The sequence below is a fragment of the Hyaena hyaena genome, unplaced genomic scaffold (genome assembly GCF_003009895.1).
Source record: "Hyaena hyaena isolate Hyena2069 unplaced genomic scaffold, ASM300989v1 scaffold_674, whole genome shotgun sequence".
In the NCBI taxonomy this organism is placed as follows: Eukaryota; Metazoa; Chordata; class Mammalia; order Carnivora; family Hyaenidae; genus Hyaena; species Hyaena hyaena.
In genome coordinates, this window is record NW_024081309.1 from 1,004,063 (window position 1) to 1,026,544 (window position 22,482).

General features: G+C 39.3%; 1 protein-coding gene across 2 annotated transcripts in view; it reads left to right on the plus strand.

The window, feature by feature from the left end:
• Window positions 1–22,482, plus strand: part of ANK2 (ankyrin 2) — a 232,677-nt gene that overhangs the window by 192,780 nt on the left and 17,415 nt on the right. For both annotated transcript variants that reach the window (XM_039217257.1, XM_039217258.1), the window contains 7 exons: window positions 143–268; window positions 2,762–2,884; window positions 5,344–5,376; window positions 7,506–7,527; window positions 10,257–16,517; window positions 18,073–18,147; window positions 21,631–21,762. In XM_039217257.1, the coding sequence (XP_039073188.1) occupies window positions 143–268; window positions 2,762–2,884; window positions 5,344–5,376; window positions 7,506–7,527; window positions 10,257–16,517; window positions 18,073–18,147; window positions 21,631–21,762 (6,772 nt within the window). The remainder of the gene's footprint in view (window positions 1–142; window positions 269–2,761; window positions 2,885–5,343; window positions 5,377–7,505; window positions 7,528–10,256; window positions 16,518–18,072; window positions 18,148–21,630; window positions 21,763–22,482) is intronic.

Here is a 22,482-nt window from a genome sequence, read left to right on the forward strand (position 1 = left end):
TTCAAAAATAAATAAACATTAACAAAAATTAAAAAAAAAAGAATTTTCATGTTCCAAGTAGTATCCCCACTTTTTTTAATATAAATACCACATAATAGTTATAGCTATTATACTATGTGTTATTTTTCTCCATTTTCACCAGGTACTAGAAGGAAAACCAATCTATGTTGATTGTTTTGGCAACCTGGTGCCATTAACCAAGAGTGGCCAACATCATATATTCAGTTTTTTTGCCTTTAAAGAAAACCGACTTCCTCTCTTTGTCAAGGTAATATATACATGGAATTTTATAATGCCTTTTATTTAGGATCAAGTAAGGATTTGATTTCCTTTAGGAGGAGATAATATTTGCTTTTCAATCATTTACAGTAATTTTTAAACCATATCTGTGAAATTTTAAAGTCCTCTGAAACCAACCACTTTTATTTTTGAGGTTCATACTTATAAGGTTGAGAATTGGGACAAATAGCTGATTCATTAATTAGAAAACCTGTCCATTTCCCCCCAAATTGTAAAGGAAGTCTCTCTCTTCTTTTTTACTATTATTTCTTTTAAATATTTATGTTTAATTTTTAAAGGCTATGAATTTCATTCATGTGGAGACCAAAAGAGTTCTAAGTGACAACACTTTGTAATAGAAACTCTCAAAGGACCCAAGATCTCACTTAACATAGTAAGAGATTATCCAGATAGACCTGTGAATTGGATATATTTTCAAAAATTCATCCAGCAAACATTTATGGAGACACTTCAATACACCATGAATTTGTTATCTCTGCTTAAGAATATTAATCCAAGTTAGGAATTTGGCAGTAATGGACACACACTTCATTCTAGAGTCCAGTTATAAAGAGGGACAAAAATGTGTGATGGAGAGATTCATGAAATTAAAAGGAAGTAATAATTCTGTTCTCTAGTTCTCCAGCCACTCATTTTTTTCTTATTTCTCAGTGTATGTCACCATTCTAGAAGTCCTAATAATGCTCAGTCCTCACAAGATAGAAGCTGGTCTCCATTAGTTTTTTATTACATTGACTTCAGACTAATTCCAAACAGTTTGTCAGCAATGACTCATTTTAATCCCTTATGACTTTCCGAGTATATGTCAGGACACCTCTTTAAAAATTTTTAAGACCTGTTAAAGTTTCACAAGATCTCCTGTTAGTCTTCTGTTGTGCCATTTCTGGTTTGATTGTTTTGCCTGATTAAAGGTAGGTTCAAGCAATCATCACGTTATGCTATACCTGCTGAGGGTTAATGGATCCATTTAACACAAAGGTGTGTATAATTAAGTTAATACTTGATATTGTTGTTGTGCAAAAGTCATTCTATAAACAACCAAATACAGAAATGAGCAAAGGACTTAGACATTTCTCCAGAGAAGTTATATGGATGGCCAATAAGCATATGAAAAGATGCTCAACAGCTTAAGGAAATTCAAATTCAAACCACAGTGAGATACCACTTTGTACCCATTAGGCTGGCTGTTGTTAAAAAAATGAAATAACTAACAAATGTTGGCAAGGATGTGGAGAACTTGGAACCTTGATCATTGCTGGTGGGAATATAAAATGATGCAGCTACTATGGAAAACAGTTTGATGATTCCTCAAAAAGTTAAACATAGATAAGCATATGATCGAGCAATTCAAGTTCTAGGTATATACCCAAGAGAACTGAAAGCAGGGACTCGGTCTCTTGCACGGCAGTGTTCGTAAGAGCATTATTCACAACAGCCAAAAGGTAGAAACATCCCAAATATCCATTGACAGGTGAATGAATATGGTATATACGTACAATGAATAGGAAATAATTGTATATACGTACAATGGAATATTATTCAGCCTTAATAAGGAATGAAATTCTGATACAGGCTATAACATGGAAGAACCTCGAGGATATATTCTAAGTGAAATTAGCCAGACACAAAAGGACAAATACTTGATGTTTCCACTTACGTGAGGTACCTAGAGTGGTCACACGCATAGAGTCAGGAAACAGGATGGTAGTTGCCAGGGGAGGGAGGCAAGGGAGGAATGGGAATGAATCTATTGTTGAATGTAAACAGAGTTTCAGTTTGTGAAGATGAAAAAGTTGGGAAGATGAATGGTGATGAATGTTGTACGAAATGCTATTTAATGCTACTAAACGGTGTGTCTAAAAATGATTGGAATGGTAAGTTTCATGTTACGTATATTTTAACACAATTCTTTTAAAGAATGAAACTCTGATATATGTTGCAATATGATTGAACCTTGAAAATACTATGCTAGGTAAAATAACCCAGACTCAAAAGGGACAAATATTGTAGAATTCTGTCTATTCAAGGTACCTGGAAAAGGCAAATTGATAGAGACAGAAGGTAGAATAGGGGTGACTGAGGGCTGGCAGAAGAGGAAAATGGAGAGTTCTCATTGAATGGGTACAGAGTTTCTGTTTGGGGTCATGGAAAATTCTGCATAGTAATGTTTGCACAAGTTTGTGAATGTGCTTAATGACACTAAATTGAATGCTTAAAAATGGTAAGTATAATAATGGTCATGGTAAATTTTATGTTATGTGTATTTTGTAAGCAATTTTTTAAAAGCTGAATGATTTTTTAAAAGTCATTCTAAATGATATTAGAAAAAGAAAGGAGCACCTCTAAATCCTTGGCATTATCAGATGAATTTATTTCTTCCTGATTGTTTTCAGTATCCTCTAATTAAAATAAATCATATACATCATATCCGGGTGAAACATGTATGCCTTTCTTGTTCAAGGTACGTGATACGACTCAGGAACCTTGCGGGCGACTATCATTTATGAAGGAACCAAAATCCACAAGAGGCCTGGTGCATCAAGCTATTTGCAACTTAAACATCACCCTGCCAATTTATACAAAGGTATTATCAAATCTACTGTAGTGCACCTCAGTCTGTATAAGATTTAATTTTCAAATCCTTTAGAATAAATAAAGCAAAAGCACTGAATGTAAGCACATAAGCACATATAACAGTCATTCTTTTAAAATGTTTATTTATTTTGAGGGAGGAGGGGAGGAGAAGGAGTTGGAGGAGGAGAAGAAAGAGAGAGACAGAGAGAGAGAGGAGGGAGGGAGGGAGCAGGAGATAATCCTAAGAAGCCACCATGCTCAATGCGGAGCCAGACACAGGACTCCATCTCACAACTGTGAGATCACAACCTGAGCCGAAATCAAGAGTAGGACACTTAACCAACCGAACCACCCAGGCACCCCTGTAATAGTCATTTCTGCTTCCCTGTAAATTTATAAATTTTCATTTAAGTAATGAAAAATGTAGCTCTACTTTATTTTTGCATTAAATTCACTTTGATGGAAAATTTGCTATAAATACATGTTGGATATGAAAGAGAGAAAATTTGAATTTAAGATTTAAATTTTTGGACTATTTTTTTAAAACAAAATCATTGGCATTGTCTTCATTGTTGATTTTATGTGCATGCCCTTCTGGGATCATACTACTACATTTGACCCTACCAAAATATTATGAGATCATTAGCTTCTTGTCACTGCCAATTCACAGGTGGATTAAATTATTATTATTAAATTTAGAGCAACATCATGATATTTTATCTTACTGCTGAAATAATAACCTGTTCATCTTATAACCTATAATGTTTTGGGGGTATCAAACTAATTTTTCAACTGTTTTAACATGATTAATATACAAAATACCTCTATATGACAAGGAGTAGATTTGAAATATTATTGAAAAGGTATAAATTCATCTGTTCCTGACACAAAGTCTACTTACCAGATATTACTTTCTTCTTTTTTTCAATTTTTTAATGTTTAGTTTTGAGAGAGGGAGAGGGAGGGAAGGAGGGACAGAGAGAGAGAGGTAACACAAGTGGGGGAGGGGCAGAGAGAGAGGGAAACAGAATCTGAAACAGGCTCCAGGCTCTGAGATGTCAGCACAGAGCCTGATGTGGGGCTTGTACCCAAGAACTGCGAGACTGTGACCTGAGCTGAAGTCGGATGCTTAACCAACTGAGCCACCCAGGTGCTCCACCAGATACTGCTTTCTATTCAGACCTCTCACCCTTACAGAATTCCTTGCTTACTCTGATTGAGTTGAAGATGACAACTGAATGAATTAAATGTTGGGGATAGCTTGATTTGATTACTTAAAACAATTTTAACCAGTATCTTTTGCATAGAAAGCTCCCATGTGGCAGCCTATGGGGGGTTGCAGCAGGTTTTCAGAGTGTACTAGAGGTTGGGGAGGGAGATGAGACTTGGAGGAGAAGTAAAAATATATCTAAAACCCTAAATCTTGACTCCACAGAAAGAGCATTTTCTACACTTCTTTTTACCCACCATGGTCTGTGTTTCTTAACCAATCATTCTTGTAAATAGAGATGAGTCACATAGAGAATAGCTCATAGTGTCATGTTTTAATATTGCAAATTCTGATTAGGTGATAAAAATGAAATATCTATATATGTAAACTTACATGTTATTCCACTAATTAGGATACAAAATAGGTATATCCACCCAAATGAGCATAATGTAATCTTACTGCAATTGACAGGAAATATACTTTGGGTGTGTAGATTTGTGAGTCACTGAAGCAGAATGCCAAATAAGAACCCTAACAACATATATACTGCTGTGCAGTCTGCCCAAGTGATATATAAACATAAATGAGACTTGTCTCTGATTTCAGTGAGCTTCAATGTGTGATGAAAGAAAGCATTTACTGTATTGTTACACTGTATTTCTGAGTCCAGACATATCATTAACACTGTGCTGGTCCAGGACAGCTTTCCATTTAGTAACTCAAAACAAAAAGGAAAACAAGGCCAACATTGTACATTCAGATATACTTTAGAATTTAGCAGCTCCTCATTATACTGGAACTTCTAAATATTGCCTCTGTATTCAAAATATATTCATCATATGCTTATTTGTGGCCTTTAAGATTTTCAGCCAGTGTCTACAATGACCAGAATATACCATCATCATTTCTGTAGAAGTGGGCATCAAATCCATTACCAAATCCAAAACCTTAAGGCTGCTGGTAACCTAGTATGTGAAATGAATGTGTTTACAATTTTAGTTTCTTTGTCTAATAAATTAGTGTATAATGTTGGTTCTATTGCCTCTTGAATCACCAGACTTTTGCATTTAAACCAATCCTTTTTAAAATTTTTGTGACTGTCTTCTATAAACTCTTAGTAAGAAAAAATAAGCGGACATTGTCTGTATGCTTGCCTGGTGATGTTTGTTGGCAGTATATTTAATCTTTTCTTTTCTTCTAAACACTCTCTACTCTTTCTGCTCTCTTTTCCATCTTGCATGGCATCTTGGGGCGGCAAGGAATCAGAGTCAGATCAAGAACAGGAGGAAGAGGTAATTGTCTGACCTTGTTGCTTGTTGATGGCTGTATTTGCTCTAACCACTAAGAAGAGCACATTGTTAACCTGTGTGTTTAGAAGGGGTATACAGGTGTTAGTCACTGAAGGGTCACGGTTTTACTTAACCTCTCTGAGCCTCTGTTTTCTCACCTTGTAGACTTAATTCAAAGAATAGTAAAGCTTTCCCTGTGAATTGCTACCCTGTCTCTGTGCAATAATCTATGTTAACCCTACTGACTGCTGAAGGTCGAGCTATCATTTCATTTCTCAGGTTGATCTGGAGAAACCTGGAGGTTAAAACTTTTTTTTCATGTTACTGAGACATTATTTGCCTTTTACTTCCCGTATCTCCATAAGCTATGGGGGAGTCTTCCGGAGGCTACATTACGTATGATGGTATCATTACTCTGACTCGGGAATATTGCTGGTGTATATTAGGGCTCTAGAATTTTCTCAGTTGTAATGTATGAAACATACTTATGTACGTCAAACATAAACAGAAGTTCCTCAAGGTTCTCAGTCATTTTTTAGGAGTGTAAAGGAGCCTTAAGACCAAAAAGTTTGAGAACCACTGAGACCAAAAACTGTAAGGAGTGCATAGCTCCAACATTAGCCTATAATATTATAATGCAGAACTCTACTAGTATTGAGCACCTCTCATAAAGTAGATTCTTTTTTAAGTGCTCCATGTACCTCATTAAACACTAATCTCTCACAATTGCCCTGTGAGGGCTGTGCCGTCATATCATAGATGCTATATCACAGGTGAAGAAAGCAAGTCTTAGAGAGGTTACCTTGAATAAAGAACGATTTGAATTAGACCTCTTTGATGGTTCAGGCACATTCCGTGCTTGTTGCCCTTGTGAAGATTTGAAGGTGCCCAAGCATTATCATAGACATGAAAGAAATCATTGGGAAATGCCTTCTGCTTTCCTATTTCCATGCTGGTTCCTGTTAAGATTGACAAATACTAGATTTATATTTTACATGTTACTCTGATGGATTTGGAATACAAAAACGTAAAGAAAAATATAATAAATACCCTTGTACCCATCAGCCTAAAATGTAAGTAAGGCCTTTTCAGGGCAGAGAGTCCCCCTGAATTCACGTTTTCTCCTACCCGGGCAGTGGAGCAGGACAAGAGGTGTGATTATAGACTCATGGTCCTGCCGTGTGTCACGGTGTACGTAGTACACTGCGACAAGACTGATGTCATCCTTTCCCTCAGCCAGAGAGTCGCTCTTTGGTCTCACATATTCTGTTTTCCCCTTGCACTTGGTGCTTCTTTCACCAAAGCCGTTCAGGATGGTACCTACACTTCTTCTTAGAAGAGCAATGTGGTTTTAAAACCATTTTTTAAAATTTATATTTGAGAGAGAGAGAGAGAGAGAACAAATGGGGGAGGGGCAGAGAGAGAGGGAGACACAGCATCGGAAGCAGGCTCCAGGCTCAGCTCAGCTTCAGGCTGACAGCTCAGAGCCCAAAGCTGGGCTCAGTCCCACAAACCATGAGATCATGACCTGATCCGATGTCGGACACTTAACTGAGGTGGCCCTAGGTACCCAGGTGCCCCTAAAACCACTTTTGCTATGTTTAAATGAGTTTCTTGCATTAGGCTTATGATTTATCTATTGAATATTTTCAGAAGCTGTGCAGAGCAATAGACCCAGTTTATATTCTTTTCAGGATTTGGAAGTTTGGCTTGTAATTAATGAAACTGCTTCTGTAGAATGTATTACCTTGGCATGCTATTTGTTCTTTCATTCTTTTTTGCAGCTATATTGATACTTACTGTCTGACCCCTACTTTACACTTTTCCTGGCTTTTTCCCTAATAAATATATATTTCTACCATCAAACACACCCTGGATCACATCTTCCTAAGAATAACGTATTTAAAAGTACTTTCAACCTATAGAGCTTAGAAAGGAGATTTGTTTTTTCAAAGTTATGGTAAGAATCCAGGAGGCTCTCAGGAAGAAACGCAGCAAATTACTCTGACCTTACTCTGGCTTATCCTATCTCCCCATGGCTGTGGTTATTAATAGGAGCTTATTTGCACATCAGGGGGCTGTGAAACAAGACACAATTTGTAACTATTCAATTTATGTATGTTTTCTTTCAGATCGATATGACATCAGAAAAAAGTAAGATTTTAAATAAAATTGAGTTTGTTTGAAAGCTGGCTATGATACAGAGAAGCATGAACTAAGATGCAAGCTAGTTGCCATTACTAACCACTATAATTACTATATCTTTATATTGTCCTTATTAATCATTAATGTATATTTAGAAAAGCAGCTTGGCCAGTTAAATTACAAAAACATCTAACGAGCTAATTAGCAGTAAAATGCAATGATTATTCATCTAAGCATTCACTTTCTTTTGATACCCCTGTTAACCCTGCTATTGCTGTTCCGCTTGTTTAGAAACCCACCCGACCGTTTTTGTCCATTTGTTAGCATAACATTGTCATCTCATTTTTTTTTTTAAGCACTGACATGACAGTATCACTTTTTATATCAAGCAACACTGACTTGGGCAGAGAGCTCATTATTTTTGTAGGCTACACCTGCAAAAGTGATACTGTCTTAATAGTTCTCAGTTAAAGCTAACCCTCCCCCCTCCCCCACCACCTAGCACCTCTTACTGTGGTGAAGTGTAACTGACTTCTTTAGGGCTGAGGTCTAACGGATTTTTGTGAAAACTTTCTGGGAAAAAAAAAGGACCAAGAATGCAGAAATCAAAACCTCCTAGATGAAATTACTAATCACAATAGTGTGGCATTATAGGGCTAATTTTAAATGATGCAAATCCCAAACATAATTTAGTACAGAGAAAACTGGTTTTTACAGACCTTAGGAGAGCTGGCTTAGAACTCATTTCGGGTTTGTAACAATCCATTAACAGTTTAGGTTTTTGGCCTGTTTCTGGCTTCTTGTGTGGAAAAAGTTGAACTTTTCAGGTTTCTGTCTGGCTTTTATGCCCCAAATGGTTTAGGGAAAAAATACCAATTTTCAACATTTATTCATTAAAAATTCATTTTGATTCACTGATTTCCGAGTGCTACTCCCAAAAGGAGAAAACTTAGAACCATGTTTAATGTGGTCATCTGGGCCTGTGTAATGATCTGGGTTTGTTTTTGTTTTTGTTTTTGTTTTGAAGGCCTAGTACAATGTACATTACAACTAAATTATTGGAATATTTTTAATTGAGTCTCTTTGCTCTTACATTAAATTGCCATTCAGGACTAGATTTTCTGAAATTCTGGATGTTTTCATTGGCTTGTACTTGAATACATTTACATCGATATAAACTTTTTTAATATATCTTTACATATGCATATTCACAGAGTATATTTTCTCAACAAATACTGATTCTCTCAAGAGAAGACACTTTTACTTGTTAAAAAAGTGACATTATCATTGCCTTCACTCCTTTTCTTAAAAAGAGATGTTGTTTTATTATCTCCCTTTCTTCTTCAGGGCTACTATGTTTATGTAAATGTCCCTTTCTTTTGTTCCTTGAATACTAGCTAGTAGAAATTAAAATTTAATACAACCCCCTGGCTCAATCATTTAAAAAAGAAGAAAAAAGCTCCTGTGTTGCTATGATGCCCCAGATTCTAGGTGTTATAAATATAGACTCGGTTTGGTTTTCTTTAATTTAAAGACAATCATTAAATGATCTTCATCTAGGTATAAGATAATCTCTAAAGTTCTATTGAAGAGACTCCTTCCCAGGTCTTTTCAAGAGCAAATCCTAGAAGAGTTTGAGTTTTTCTTTTTGCTGTGAATGGGTGCAGGTGTCCACTACCTATACCTCAAATATACTACACCCAGCCACCTTAGGTACAGACTTGTGTGGAATTAAATACGCTTCACCACAGTAATGTTCTAATTTCTGAACCATCCTCCTGCCCGTGCATCTCCTCAAGGCCACCTTGGCCACCAGTTTTCCTCCACCTTTGCTTTGCATGGAAATAACTTGGCTTACATAAACTGTGCGTGTGTCCTGTGTGACTGTCTCTGATTTGGATCGCCATGCATCACATTTTAACTTTGACTCACATATATGTTTAATCACAGTTGTTGTTGTTTTGTTTTGTTTTTTCCTTTCCTTTCCTTTTTTCCCTCCTTGGTCTGTCCGTTATGTGTCTAAACGAGGAGGTTGCTCCAAGGAAAGGGCCATGCCTCTTAGCACCAGACCATTTGTTTCATTGTTAGGTGTGAATTTCCCTTAGATGAAATGCCGGTAGGCAGCTGATTCAGACATCATTAATACAGTCATTGTATATTGGCAGAACAAAACATACTGAATTCCAGATTTTTATTTGATTAAAAACCATGTGTACATCATTAGAAGGCATTCTGAGTTTGCTACTACTGGCTTTCTCCTAGAGGAAATCAACTTTCTGCAATTTCTAATGCTTTTTTCCTTTTTTTCCCATGTTTATATTTTTTTCAACATTGATCTGTAACATCTGAACAATCTTGAGATACTTCTGTGTAATTTCACTGCGTTCGTTCTTTGTTGTGATCTGTGATGGTGTGTGTGTGTGTGTGTGTGTGTGAGTGAGTGTGCATATGTCTGTCTATCTTGGCTATTTGTTACAGCTTTATTGTATGCGTGGATGTGCTACAAGTGAGAAAATTAAGCAAGTTATTTCCTGCTCATTTTTCCTTTTCAGTTTTTTTCCGTTAGCCTTGCTTTGCTTTTGTATCCTGAGACCTTGTGGATCCACCATTCCCAGCCCATTTTGTTGTCCCTCCCGCCACAACAGGAAAAGACACTGTGTTGTTTCAGTCCTGATTACATTTGCCAATATATTTTTTGATTTCCATTTTACTTTCAATGTTTTTCATTCACATCAAAGATGATGAGACAGAATCTACAGAAACATCTGTCCTGAAAAGTCATCTGGTTAATGAAGTTCCTGTCCTAGCCAGTCCGGACTTGCTCTCTGAAGTTTCTGAGATGAAACAAGATTTGATCAAAATGACCGCCATCTTGACCACAGATGTATCTGACAGGGCAGGTTCTATCAAAGTGAAGGAGCTGGTGAAGGCTGCTGAGGAAGAGCCAGGAGAGCCTTTTGAAATTGTTGAAAGAGTTAAAGAGGACTTAGAGAAAGTGAATGAAATCCTGAGAAGTGGAACCTGCACGAGAGATGAAGGCAGTGTGTCAAGGTCTCAGTCGGAGAAAGAATTAGTGGAAGAGGAATGGGTAATTGTCAGTGATGAGGAGATAGAGGAGGCTAAGCTAAAAGCACCCTTAGAAATCACCGAATACCCATGTGTAGAAGTTAGAATAGATAAAGAGGGTGACGTAAAAGTAGAGAAAGACTCAACTGGGCTAGTGAACTACCTTACTGAGGATCTCCAGTCATATGTGTCTCCTCATGAAAAGAAACAGCAGACAGCTGAAGAGGTAGCAGGGGAGAAATGTGAGGCCCCAGCTACTGGCAGGAGCTCTGGAAACGAAGGGAAAGAGGCACCCCCAAGTGAGACACAGAGTGCGCAGAAACAACACAAACCAAGCCTGGGCATAAAGAAGCCAGTGAGAAGGAAATTAAAAGAAAAACAGAAACAAAAAGACGAAAGTGTACAAGGTGGTACAGAAAAAAGTGAACTTAAAAAATGTAGTTCCGAAGAATCATTGGATGAAGACACCGGGTTAGCCCCAGAGCCTCTTCCCACTGTAAAGGCCACTTCACCTTTGATAGAAGAGACTCCCATCGGTTCCATAAAGGACAAAGTAAAGGCTCTCCAGAAACGAGTGGAAGATGAACAAAAAGGTCGAAGCAAGTTGCCTGTCCGAGTCAAAGGCAAAGAGGATGTGCCAAAAAAGATAATCCATAGGACACATCCAGCTGCATCACCGTCTCTGAAGTCAGAGAGGCATGGGCCAGCATCATCCTCCCCTAAAACAGAAAGACACTCTTCTCTTTCCTCCTCTGCAAAACCTGAAAGGCATCCTCCGGTATCACCATCAAGTAAAACCGAGAAACACTCACCTGTGTCACCTTCTGCAAAAAATGAAAGGCACTCACCTGTGTCATCAAGTAAAACTGAGAAACACTCACCTGTGTCACCTTCAACAAAAACGGAAAGACACTCTCCTGTGTCATCCACAAAAACCGAAAGACACCCACCCGTCTCACCGTCAGGTAAAATGGACAAACGCCCACCTGCATCGCCCTCTGGGAGAACAGAGAAACATGTCCCAGTATCCCCTGGGAGAACAGAAAAACGCTTGCCTGTATCGCCAGCTGGAAGAATGGAAAAGCATCCACCTGGATCAACCTCCGGGAAAACTGAGAAGCACTTGCCTGTGTCGCCTTCTGGGAAGACAGAAAAGCAACCACCTGTATCCCCCACCTCAAAAACAGAAAGAATTGAGGAGACCATGTCTGTTCGGGAGTTGATGAAGGCGTTCCAGTCAGGTCAGGACCCGTCTAAACATAAGACTGGACTCTTTGAGCACAAATCAGTAAAACAAAAGCAGCCACAAGAAAAGGGCAAAGTTCGGGCAGAAAAAGAAAGGGGGCAGACGCCAACCCAGAGAGAAACACAGAAAATGGAGAGTCACACAGTCAAACGAGGCCAAAGATTTGTGGTAACAGGAGTTTCCGAATCCAAAAGAGTGGTCCGTGCTTCCTCCATAGGGTTTAAGAGAGAAGATGTAGCTGTAGAGAAGGAGAAAGCTCTTAGCCACAAAACGCCTGAACCTGTTCCGTCAGCACCGGAAGAAGAAAGCCATAAAGAGAGTGAGGTCCCCAAAGAAAAGTTGGCTGATGAACAGGGAGATCTGGATCTCCAGATCAGCCCAGACAGGAAGACCTCCACCGACTTTTCTGATGTCATTAAGCAAGAATTGGAAGACAATGACAAATACCAACAATTTCGAATGAGTGAGGAGACTGAAGAAGTACAGCTTCACCTGGACCAAGTGCTCACTAGTCCTTTCAACACAACATTTCCCCTAGATTACATGAAAGATGAATTTCTTCCAGCTCTGTCTTTACAAAGTGGTGCTCTGGATGGCAGTTCGGAGAGCCTAAAGCCTGAAGGGGTGGCAGGCTCTCCATGTGGGAGCTTGATGGAAGGGACCCCTCAGATTAGTTCAGAAGAAAGCTATAAGCATGAGGGCCTAGCAGAGACCCCTGAGACAAGCCCAGAAAGCCTTTCTTTCTCACCAAAGAAAAGTGAGGAGCAAATTGGGGAAATAAGCGAAACTACCAAGGTAGACACACCAACAGAAATTCGTTCAGAAAGAGAACATCCCTCAATCAGAGACATTACCGATGGCTCTGAAGAGCCAGGTGCTGTAGTCACTGAAGGCACAGAGCCCTCAGCTGAGTGTTTGCTGAAGGAGGCGACCCTGGAGCCTTCCGAAGACACATGCCCCAAACAAGAAGATGATTCCTTTGGCGGCAGTTGTGTGTTATTAGCAAAAGAAACACCCAAAGGATTGCCTGAGGAAGCATCTTCTGATGAGGGGCAACTTACATGCAGTGTAAGTGGTTCAGCCCACAAGGCACAAACCGATACTGAAGCTCAGAAATCCACAACCACCGGGCCCTCAGATGAGACAAAGGCCTCTCCGCTGCCTGATGCTTCCGTAAAGACAGGTACAGGCGCTGAATCAAAGCCCCAGGGAGTTGCTAGAAGTCCCCAAGGGTTAGAACTTGCACTCCCTAGCCGAGACAGTGAGGTCCTCAGCCCTGGTGCTGATGAATCATTTGCAGTGAGCCACAGAGACTCCCTGGAAGCCAGCCCTGTGCTGGAGGATAACTCCTCACACAAAACTCCAGATTCTCTGGAGCCAAGTCCTCTGAAAGAATCCCCTTGCCGTGACTCTCTTGAAAGCAGCCCTGTGGAACCAAAGATGAAGGCTGGAGTTCTCCCAAGTCACTTTCCTCTTCCTGCAGCCGTAGCCAAATCAGAACTCTTTACCGAAGTGGCCTCGATGCGGTCCCGGCTGCTCCGAGACCCAGACGGCAGTGCTGAGGATGACAGTCTTGAGCAGACATCACTGGTGGAGAGCTCAGGGAAGAGCCCCCTTTCTCCTGACACCCCCAGCTCTGAAGAAATTAGCTATGAGGTCACACCCAAAGCCACAGATGCAAGCACACCCAAACCAGCTGTAATCCATGAGTGTGTAGAGGAGGATGACTTGGAAAATGGGGAGAAAAAGAGATTCACACCTGAGGAGGAAATGTTTAAAATGGTAACCAAAATCAAAACATTTGATGAACTTGAACAAGAAGCAAAGCAGAAGAGGGACTACAAAAGAGAACCCAAGCAAGAAGAATCTTCTTCATCCTCTGACCCAGATGCTGACTATCCAGCCAATGTGGATGAACCAAAACATATGGAGAGTGTAGAGGATGAAAGCCATGTCCCTGTGGTAGTAACATCAGAGAGCAGAAAGGCTTCTTCCTCCTCAGAAAGTGAACCTGAGTTGGCACAGCTGAGACAGGGTGACGACTCGGGCCTCTTACCAGAGCCAGTTATTCGAGTGCAGCCTCCTTCCCCACTTCCATCCAGCATAGACTCCAATTCCAGTCCTGAAGACATACAATTTCAACCTATTGTTTCCAAGCAATACACTTTCAAGATGAATGAAGATACTCAGGAAGAATCAGGTAAAGCAGAGGAAGAAATGGTTCATGAATGCCATGTACCTGAAGACAATCGTACCATTTCTGCTGCTGACCCGGATATATCTTATGATGATCTGAACAGATATGCTGATCGACCAGAAGTCTGTGATGGCCGTGGATGTGAGGCTGGGAGTCCTAGCAGCTCAGTCACTCCTGTATCTTCCGGTCTCCGCAGCCCCACTGGGGGAGAAGTTAACGAGCAGCTAGTCCTCCATAAGGAGTCATTACCTCTCCAAGACACTGATGACAAAGACACCGAAGGAGAAGAGCTTCATGTTTCTAGAGTGGACTCTCTACAAGTAGATGGCCCCAGTGACAGCTCTTCATCTTTGTCCTCTGAGCCTCATTGTCCAGCATCTGAAGGAAAAGAATTAGATGAAGACGTATTCTCTTCATCTTCTTCTTCAAAAATGGAGGACACCAAAACTGACCAAGATTTTGAGGACTCACCAAAGGACTATTCCACTCAAGATGCATCGATTACTGCTCCAACAGATAAATTGTCCATGAATGGTCCAATGTCTGACCCAGGTGAGACTGATGAAATCTATGATCCTCAAATGATAAGCCCTTATGAAAACGTTCCTTCCCAATCTTTTTTCTCCAGTGATGAAAGCAAAACCCAAACAGATGCAGGACATACAAGTTTTCACTCATCTGAAGTGTATTCTGTTCCCGTCAAATCCTCTGTTGAGGATGTAGTGGTAACAAGCTCCTCCGGTAGAACTGTTCCCAGCGAAGAGTCTAATTTTGAGGACCAAAATGTGGAAAAAGAATCCAAACCAGAAAGCACCTTGTGGGAAGTGCAATCAGAGAGAGCCCCCCCATCTTTAGAGCCTTCTGTACCAAATACAGCAGCAGTTGTTGGTGAACAAATCAGCAAAGTCATCATCACAAAAACCGATGTGGATTCTGATTCCTGGAGTGAAATCCGTGAGGATGACGAAGCCTTTGAAGCTCGAGTGAAAGAGGAAGAGCAGAAGATATTTGGTTTGATGGTAGACAGACAGTCACAGGGCACCACCCCTGACACCACTCCTGCAAGGACCCCAACTGAAGAGGGGACTCCAACCAGTGAGCAAAATCCATTTCTCTTTCAGGAAGGAAAATTGTTTGAGATGACACGGAGCGGTGCCATTGATATGACCAAAAGGTCCTATGCAGATGAAAGTTTTCACTTTTTCCAAATTGGGCAAGAATCTAGGGAAGAGGCTCTCTCTGAAGACGTGAAAGAAGGGAGTCCTGCGGCTGAGCCCCCACAACGGGAGACATCAGCTGAGTCACTAGCGCTCTCGGAATCAAAAGAAACGGTGAGTGATGAAGCAGACTTACTTCCAGATGACCTGAGTGAAGAAGTAGAGGAAATACCTGCTTCAGATGCTCAACTTCACTCCCACATGGCGAATTCAGCCTCCACTGAAGTATCAACAGAAGAGGCTCCTTCTGCAGGAGCCGAGGACCTCCCCACCATGCATGTGAGTGATGCGCCTCCTAAGTCCAGTGTGAAACAAACATCTTGCCCTGACTCCCCTGAGCCAGTTGTACAAGTTCAGTTAGATTTTTCCACAGTTACTAGGTCTGTATATTCAGATCGGGATGATGATTCTCCTGATTCTTCCCCAGAGGAACAGAAATCAGTAATTGAAATCCCTACTGCACCCATGGAGAATGTGCCTTCTACCGAAAGCAAATCCAAAATTCCTGTAAGGACTATGCCCACGTCAACTGAAGAGCCTCCATCTGTGGAGTGTGAGAGCTCCCTTTCTGAAGATTTTTTACCCAGCCTGGATGAGGAAAGTAAAGAGGATGAAACAAAACCAAAGTCTAAAATCCCTGTGAAAGCACCTGTCCAAAGGGTAGAGCAGCAGCTTTCCCATCTAGATTCATCTCTCCAGAGAATAGTGGCTCCTCAGGGTCAGGACGTGACAAGCAGAGCACCAGATAGTAGAAGCAAATCTGAATCTGATGCCAGTCCTTTGGACTCAAAGACCGAATGTCCAGTAAAATCTAAAAGTTACACTGAGGCAGAAACAGAGGGCAGAGACAGGGCAGAGGAGCTTGAGTTAGAATCAGAAGAGGGGGCTGCACGACCAAAGATATTCACATCCCGATTGCCAGTTAAGAGCAAGAGCACCACATCTTCCTGCAAGGGGGCTGTGAGCCCCACGAAAGAAAGTAAGGAGCATTTCTTTGACCTTTACAGGAACTCCATAGAATTCTTTGAGGAGATTAGCGATGAGGCTTCCAAGTTAGTGGATAGACTTACCCAGTCAGAAAGGGAACAAGAATTAGTTTCAGATGATGAAAGCAGTAGTGCCCTGGAAGTTTCAGTAATTGAAAATCTGCCACCTGTTGAGAACGAGCATTCAATTCCTGAGGACATCTTTGACACAAGGCCCATTTGGGATGAGTCCATTGAGACTCTGATTGAGCGCATCCCTGATGAAAATGGCCATGACCATGCTGAAGGTATTTGCCAGCCACTGGGATTCCCTGTGCTACGCATGTCATAAATTTGATATAGTTCTTTTTGTATATCTTTTATTTGGTGATTTGTGTCTCATTTTCTTTAAGCTTTCTGTAGTGGTTACTGTGTTTGTGTAAGCCCTTTGTGTTTCGTGCTCTCTCTGTGTACTCTTGTCTATGAAAACAATCTCAAGATTGAGTAATGAGAATGCTTATGGAAAACATAAACATGATAAACAGGCAATGGTGATCTTGCCTTTCTCGAGCCGCTGCACGTAAGGCCATGCAAGCTTTGAGTTTTGTTGTTCTGAAATCCCAGGCTTAGCCTCAAGTTAAGCACTTTGGCTTTTGCACATGAATATATTGGGTTTTGTTTCATATGGCAAGGATTCATTGCTTTTTCTTCTTACCCTTAAGTATTTTAAAATAATCCGTACTTAATAATTTTGTAATCATTAGGAAGCCATTTGCCCAAGAAGATTTCACATTACCCCGAAATTCCAATTGGTGTGGATCTGTTTTTGATTCAAAAAGGTTGGATTTCGGATACCATTGGTAAACACTTTAAGCAAACAAATATAAGGTAAAAATATACTTTTTGTTTTAGTGGTAGGAGAATGAAGAATCTACTCTGATTAGATAAAGCAGACAACAAAAACTCAAACTTTGCATGATTTAAGTGACTGTGAGAGAGGATGATGGCCCTTTGAATTATAAAAAAAGAAAACCATAGATGGCTTTGGGAAGTAGCCTCTGGTCTTCCAGTATCTCTACAATAAAGACTATTATTCTTACATTTGTGTTATGAGAAAATGTCATGATGCCTAAAATGCTGCCCATTAATGAATTGGGGTTAAAAATGAATGGGAGAATTATAGTTTGTGGAAGTACTGTCTAAGCTTACTCAGTAGTAAGCAGACAGAAATTTCACACAGAAGACATGTGTACCTATTGATACAATAGACACACATACATGTGCTTTTATCCTCCCTTCTTCCAAGGTCACCTGGACCAGGGAAGATGTTGTTTCTGGCCACACTGAAAAAATCCACGATGGCCTGATTAACTCATGATCTATGTGTCTTATGAATCTTGGATGTGATTTCTTTCAGACATGACCTGGAAGTGATCTATGCTGCCACAGGCAATAGTAGGAGGTCCTAACCAGTTACTCCACTTCTGCATCCTATTTATGATTTTTCTGGTGTTTGATGAACAAGATGATTGTCTTCCGGTGGGCAGTATCTTCCTAGATAATTTAAAAAGAAAAGTCCTAAAATGAATTACTAGAAGTCAGCAACTTCTATAATATGTCCAGTGACTGGTCTTAATTAAAGAGATATGGAAGCAGTTGGTTTTCATGATTTATAATTACATTTATTCCCCATCCCATTCCAGAAATCAGGCAAACACATAACTTAAAATGATTTAAAATACGGTAGCTAATTGGTGCTATTATCAAATATTTGGACAAGTGACTTCCTTTCTTTGGATGATCAGTACTATGGCTGCTCTCCTGTCATAGACAACCTTTGGCCATTCTGTTTTTGACCTGTAGATCAACAGGATGAGCAGGAACGGATCGAGGAAAGGCTGGCTTATATTGCTGATCACCTTGGCTTCAGCTGGACAGGTAAAATGAGTGTGACCCATTTTTTCCCATCAAAATGTGTTTCATTTAAATAACAGTTGCATCAGCCATGTGTCATTAACAATAAAAAAACGTGTTTGTTTTGTTTCTTTCCTTGAGGAAGGCCGTGTGGAATAGTGAAAAGAGTACTAAACGATGAACTAGAAGACCCAGGCTCTGCATTAGCCCACTGTGTGAACCAGGGCAGGGCTTTTATTATCTCTGGAATTTAGAAAAATAATACTTGACTTTTTGTTTGCTTCAACTTTTTATTTAAGTTCTAGTTAACATATAGTGTAATATTGGTTTCAGGAGTAGAACTTAGTGATTAATCACTTACATACAATACCCAATGTTCATCACAAGTGTCCTCCTTAAGGCCTGTCACCCATTTAGCCCATCCCCTCATCCACCTCCCCTCCAGCAACCTTCAGTTCTCTATAGTTAAGAGTTTCTTCTGGTTTGCCTCCCTCTTTTTCCTTCCCCTTCCCTATACTTATCTGTTTTGCTCTTTAAATTCTACATATGAGTGAAATCATACAGTATTTGTCTTTCTCTGACAGACCTGTTTTGCTTAGCACAGTATACTTTAGCTCTATCCACGTCATTGCAAATGGCACGATTTCATTCTTTTTTATGCCTGGGTGATATTCTAGTGTGTGTGTGTGTGTGTGTTTATCCATTCATCAGTCAATGGACATGTGGACTTGTTCCATAATTTGGCTATTGTTGCTAATGCTTCTGTAAACATCAGGGTCCATGTGCACCTTCGAATTAGTATTTTTGTACCCTTAGGCTAAATATCTAGCCGTACAATTGCTGGGTCATAGGGTAGTTCTATTTTTAATTTTTTGAGGAACTTCCATACTGTTTTCCAGAGTGGCTGCACCAGTTTGCATTCCCACCAGCAGTGTAAGAGGGTTCTCCTCTTTCTGTGCATCCTCCTCAACATCTGTTGTTTCCTGTGTTATTAATTTTAGCCATTCTGACAGGTGGGAGGTGACATTTCATTGTAGTTTAAATTTGTACTTAGCTGATGATGAGTGATGTTGGGCATCTTTTCATGTGTCTGTTGGCCATCTGTCTTCTTTGGAAAAATGTCTATTCATGTCCTCTGCCCATTTCGTTTTTTTTTTTTTTTTAATGTTTTTTTGTTTATTTCTGAGAGAGAGAGAGAGAGACAGTGATAGCGTGAGCAGGGGAGGGTCAGAGAGAGAGGGAGATACAAAATCTGAAACAGGCTCCAGGCTCTGAGCTGGCTGTCAGCACAGAGCCTGACGCGGGGCTCAAACCCACAAACTGTGAGATCATGACCTGAGCCAAACTCGGACGCTTAACCAACTGAGCCACACAGGCACCCCACTCTGCGCATTTCTTAACTGGGTTATTTGTTTTTTTGGGCGTTGAGTTTGATAAGGTCTTTATAGATTTTGGATAATAACACTGTATCAGATATTTCATTTGCAACTGTCTTCTCCCATTCCATAGGTTGCCTCTTAGTTTTGTTGATTGCTTCCTTTGCTGTGCAGAAGCAATGAAGTCTCAATAATTCATTGAAAAATAGAACTTTGAACTAGGAGATTTTAAGAATACACCACATGTCACATCCTCCTTTGGGAGCTATGGATATCTAAACTTTGGGGACATGACTGTGTTTCAAAATCACTGTTCGTTGTAATTGTCATAAAATTTGGTTGGAGATGTAACCCAGGCCTCCTTATTTTACGTACCTTTTTATCAGATATCTTCAATGTGAACAGTGCTAAAATTCACTTTGGGTGCTTGTTGAAATACATACGAATAAGATGTTTCACTAATTATCTGAGAAATTAGGATATTTAAGCATTAACACTATAATGTATGTTAAATAACTTATTAAAGGAAAGTAAATTATGAAATCAGTATGATGTACAGAAGTCTGTAAAACCATTAACAAAGGTAACTGATCACAAAGCAAAAAGAAAAGGCATGTCCTCACTTTTAAACATTTTAAAGTAATTTTTAATACTGGTCAGATTTATTTAATTGAGGGATTTAGGAGAAGGAAGGACATCAAAATATCCCTGATTGACTAATCAAATAGGTAACATTCAGAATTATTTATTTTGTTTTTTTTTTTTTATTTTTTAATGTTTTTATTTTATTTTATTTTATTTTTTGAGAGAGAGACACAAAGTATAAGTGGGGGAGGGGCAGAGAGAAAGAGGGAGACAGAATCTGAAGAAGGCTCCAGGCTCTGGGCTGTCAGCAAAGAGCCTGGTGCAGGACTCGAACTCGTGAACCACGAGATCATAACCTAAGCCAAAGTCAGACAATTAACCGACTGAGCCAGCCAGGCACCCCTATTTTGTTTTTAAAATAAGTGTGTTTGTATATAAAATGTAGTACCTATGTCCTTATTGTAAATTCAAACCCTACAACCATATATAACTGTATAAAATGAAAAATAAGTTTCTCACACCTGCATCTGGTCTTCTAGCTCCATGCCTCAACAGTAACTGCTTACACTTTCTTATTCAAAAAAATATACTATGCATATATCTATGCCTATTATTTAAATATAAGTACAGATTTCCTCAATAATATTCCTTGTAAATATTCCACTAGTGTAGACATATCTACTTCATTCTTCGAAATGGCTATGTAATTTTTACTATATGGAAGTATCATAATTTTATCAATGGGCTTTATTGCTGGATATTTAGGTTGTTTCTTGTTTAATGACAAATATCCTAGTGCATTAGTATTTTCATGAGTATCTCTACAGAGCATATTCCTAGAAGTAGAATTGAAAATCTGAATAAAGGGTATGTATATTTTTAATTTTGAAAGATATTGGCAAATTTCCCTCCAAAGAGGACACACGCACACACACTCACTCACACCACAATGTATAAGTGTCCAAATACAGTGTTAGTGGTAGACTTTAAAGGAAAATGCTGTGGCTTTTCCCCCAGATCAGTTAATGCTTCCAAGAACTTTTATTCATAATATATCAAATCAAAGAAAGGAGTTTATCCAATCACCATAATATAACCACAACCAGCATTTGTCCAAGTACCCAGAAATAGGATTTATAGTATTTGAAATGTTACTTGATGATTAAAAGTGAGAAACAGTCTATTATTCCTATTTTAAGTCATTTATTTTTCATTATCTTGGTTAAGAGTATAGATCTGTATGAATGATCTCTTCTGCATTTTGGAATTAATTGAGCCTGAATTATACATATTTGTATCATCAGTTGCCTCAAACTTAGTTTTTCCACAAAGAAAGTTATCAATTCTCTATCCAGCTTTAAGGAGAGCCTCTACAATTAGTGCTAGCCGAACAAAGACAGGCTGAGAGTCACTTCTAATACATGGGGGGGGGAAATGAACCCTATTACAGCAATACGAAGAATACATTTACAGAATCACAAGGCAAGGTATCAGAAACTCAAACGTTGAAGTTAATGTATTTACAGAGTAATATGTTCTTTTCTAGAATTAGCAAGAGAACTGGATTTCACTGAGGAGCAAATACATCAAATTCGAATTGAGAATCCTAACTCCCTCCAAGACCAGAGTCATGCGCTATTGAAGTACTGGCTGGAAAGGGATGGGAAACATGCTACAGGTAGGTGGGGAACTGTGTGTAAAAAGCATTAGGCTAAAGATTGAGGCATATGTCTTATTCAACAAGCCGTTTCTTGCAAATTCAGTAAAATAATAACAAATGCCATCAATCTGAAGTGCTACTGTAAACAAATGAGAACAAGCTATAATGTTTCTAAACTATGCACGTTGCATAAAAATTCTTATATTCCCATGAACAATGTCAATTAGTGGAAACGCTGGCTGCTAACAGGAATGTTATTAAAGTCCTAAAATTTTCTAAGTATTGAGACTGGACAGTTACTTTATTTGTCATTGTTTTATTGGTAGTGTATTACCTTCAGTTCTACTTCCTTTACTACTAAATAACTCACATGATGGAAAGATGTCAGGTAGATATTCTTTATAATGACTTACGTATAATATTCTGACCGCATCAAATAAAATGAGAAGTGATAAAGACCATTATTTCTTCTCATTCTTCAGCTAAATTTGCTACTTCCTTTAACGTCTCTCTGAAGATCTACCTAGAGGCCTCCTTTATTAACATTCAGTCTACATTCATCTTTCCTTCTCTCACCAGTCTTCTAGGCAGGATTGCCAGATTTTGCAAATAAATAAAAGGGCTTCCAGTTAAATTTCAGAGCATCAACAAATATTTTTTTTTAGTATAAGTATACCCTATGCACTATTTGGGATATACTTATATTAAAATTTTTTTCTTAGTCTGAAATTCAAATTT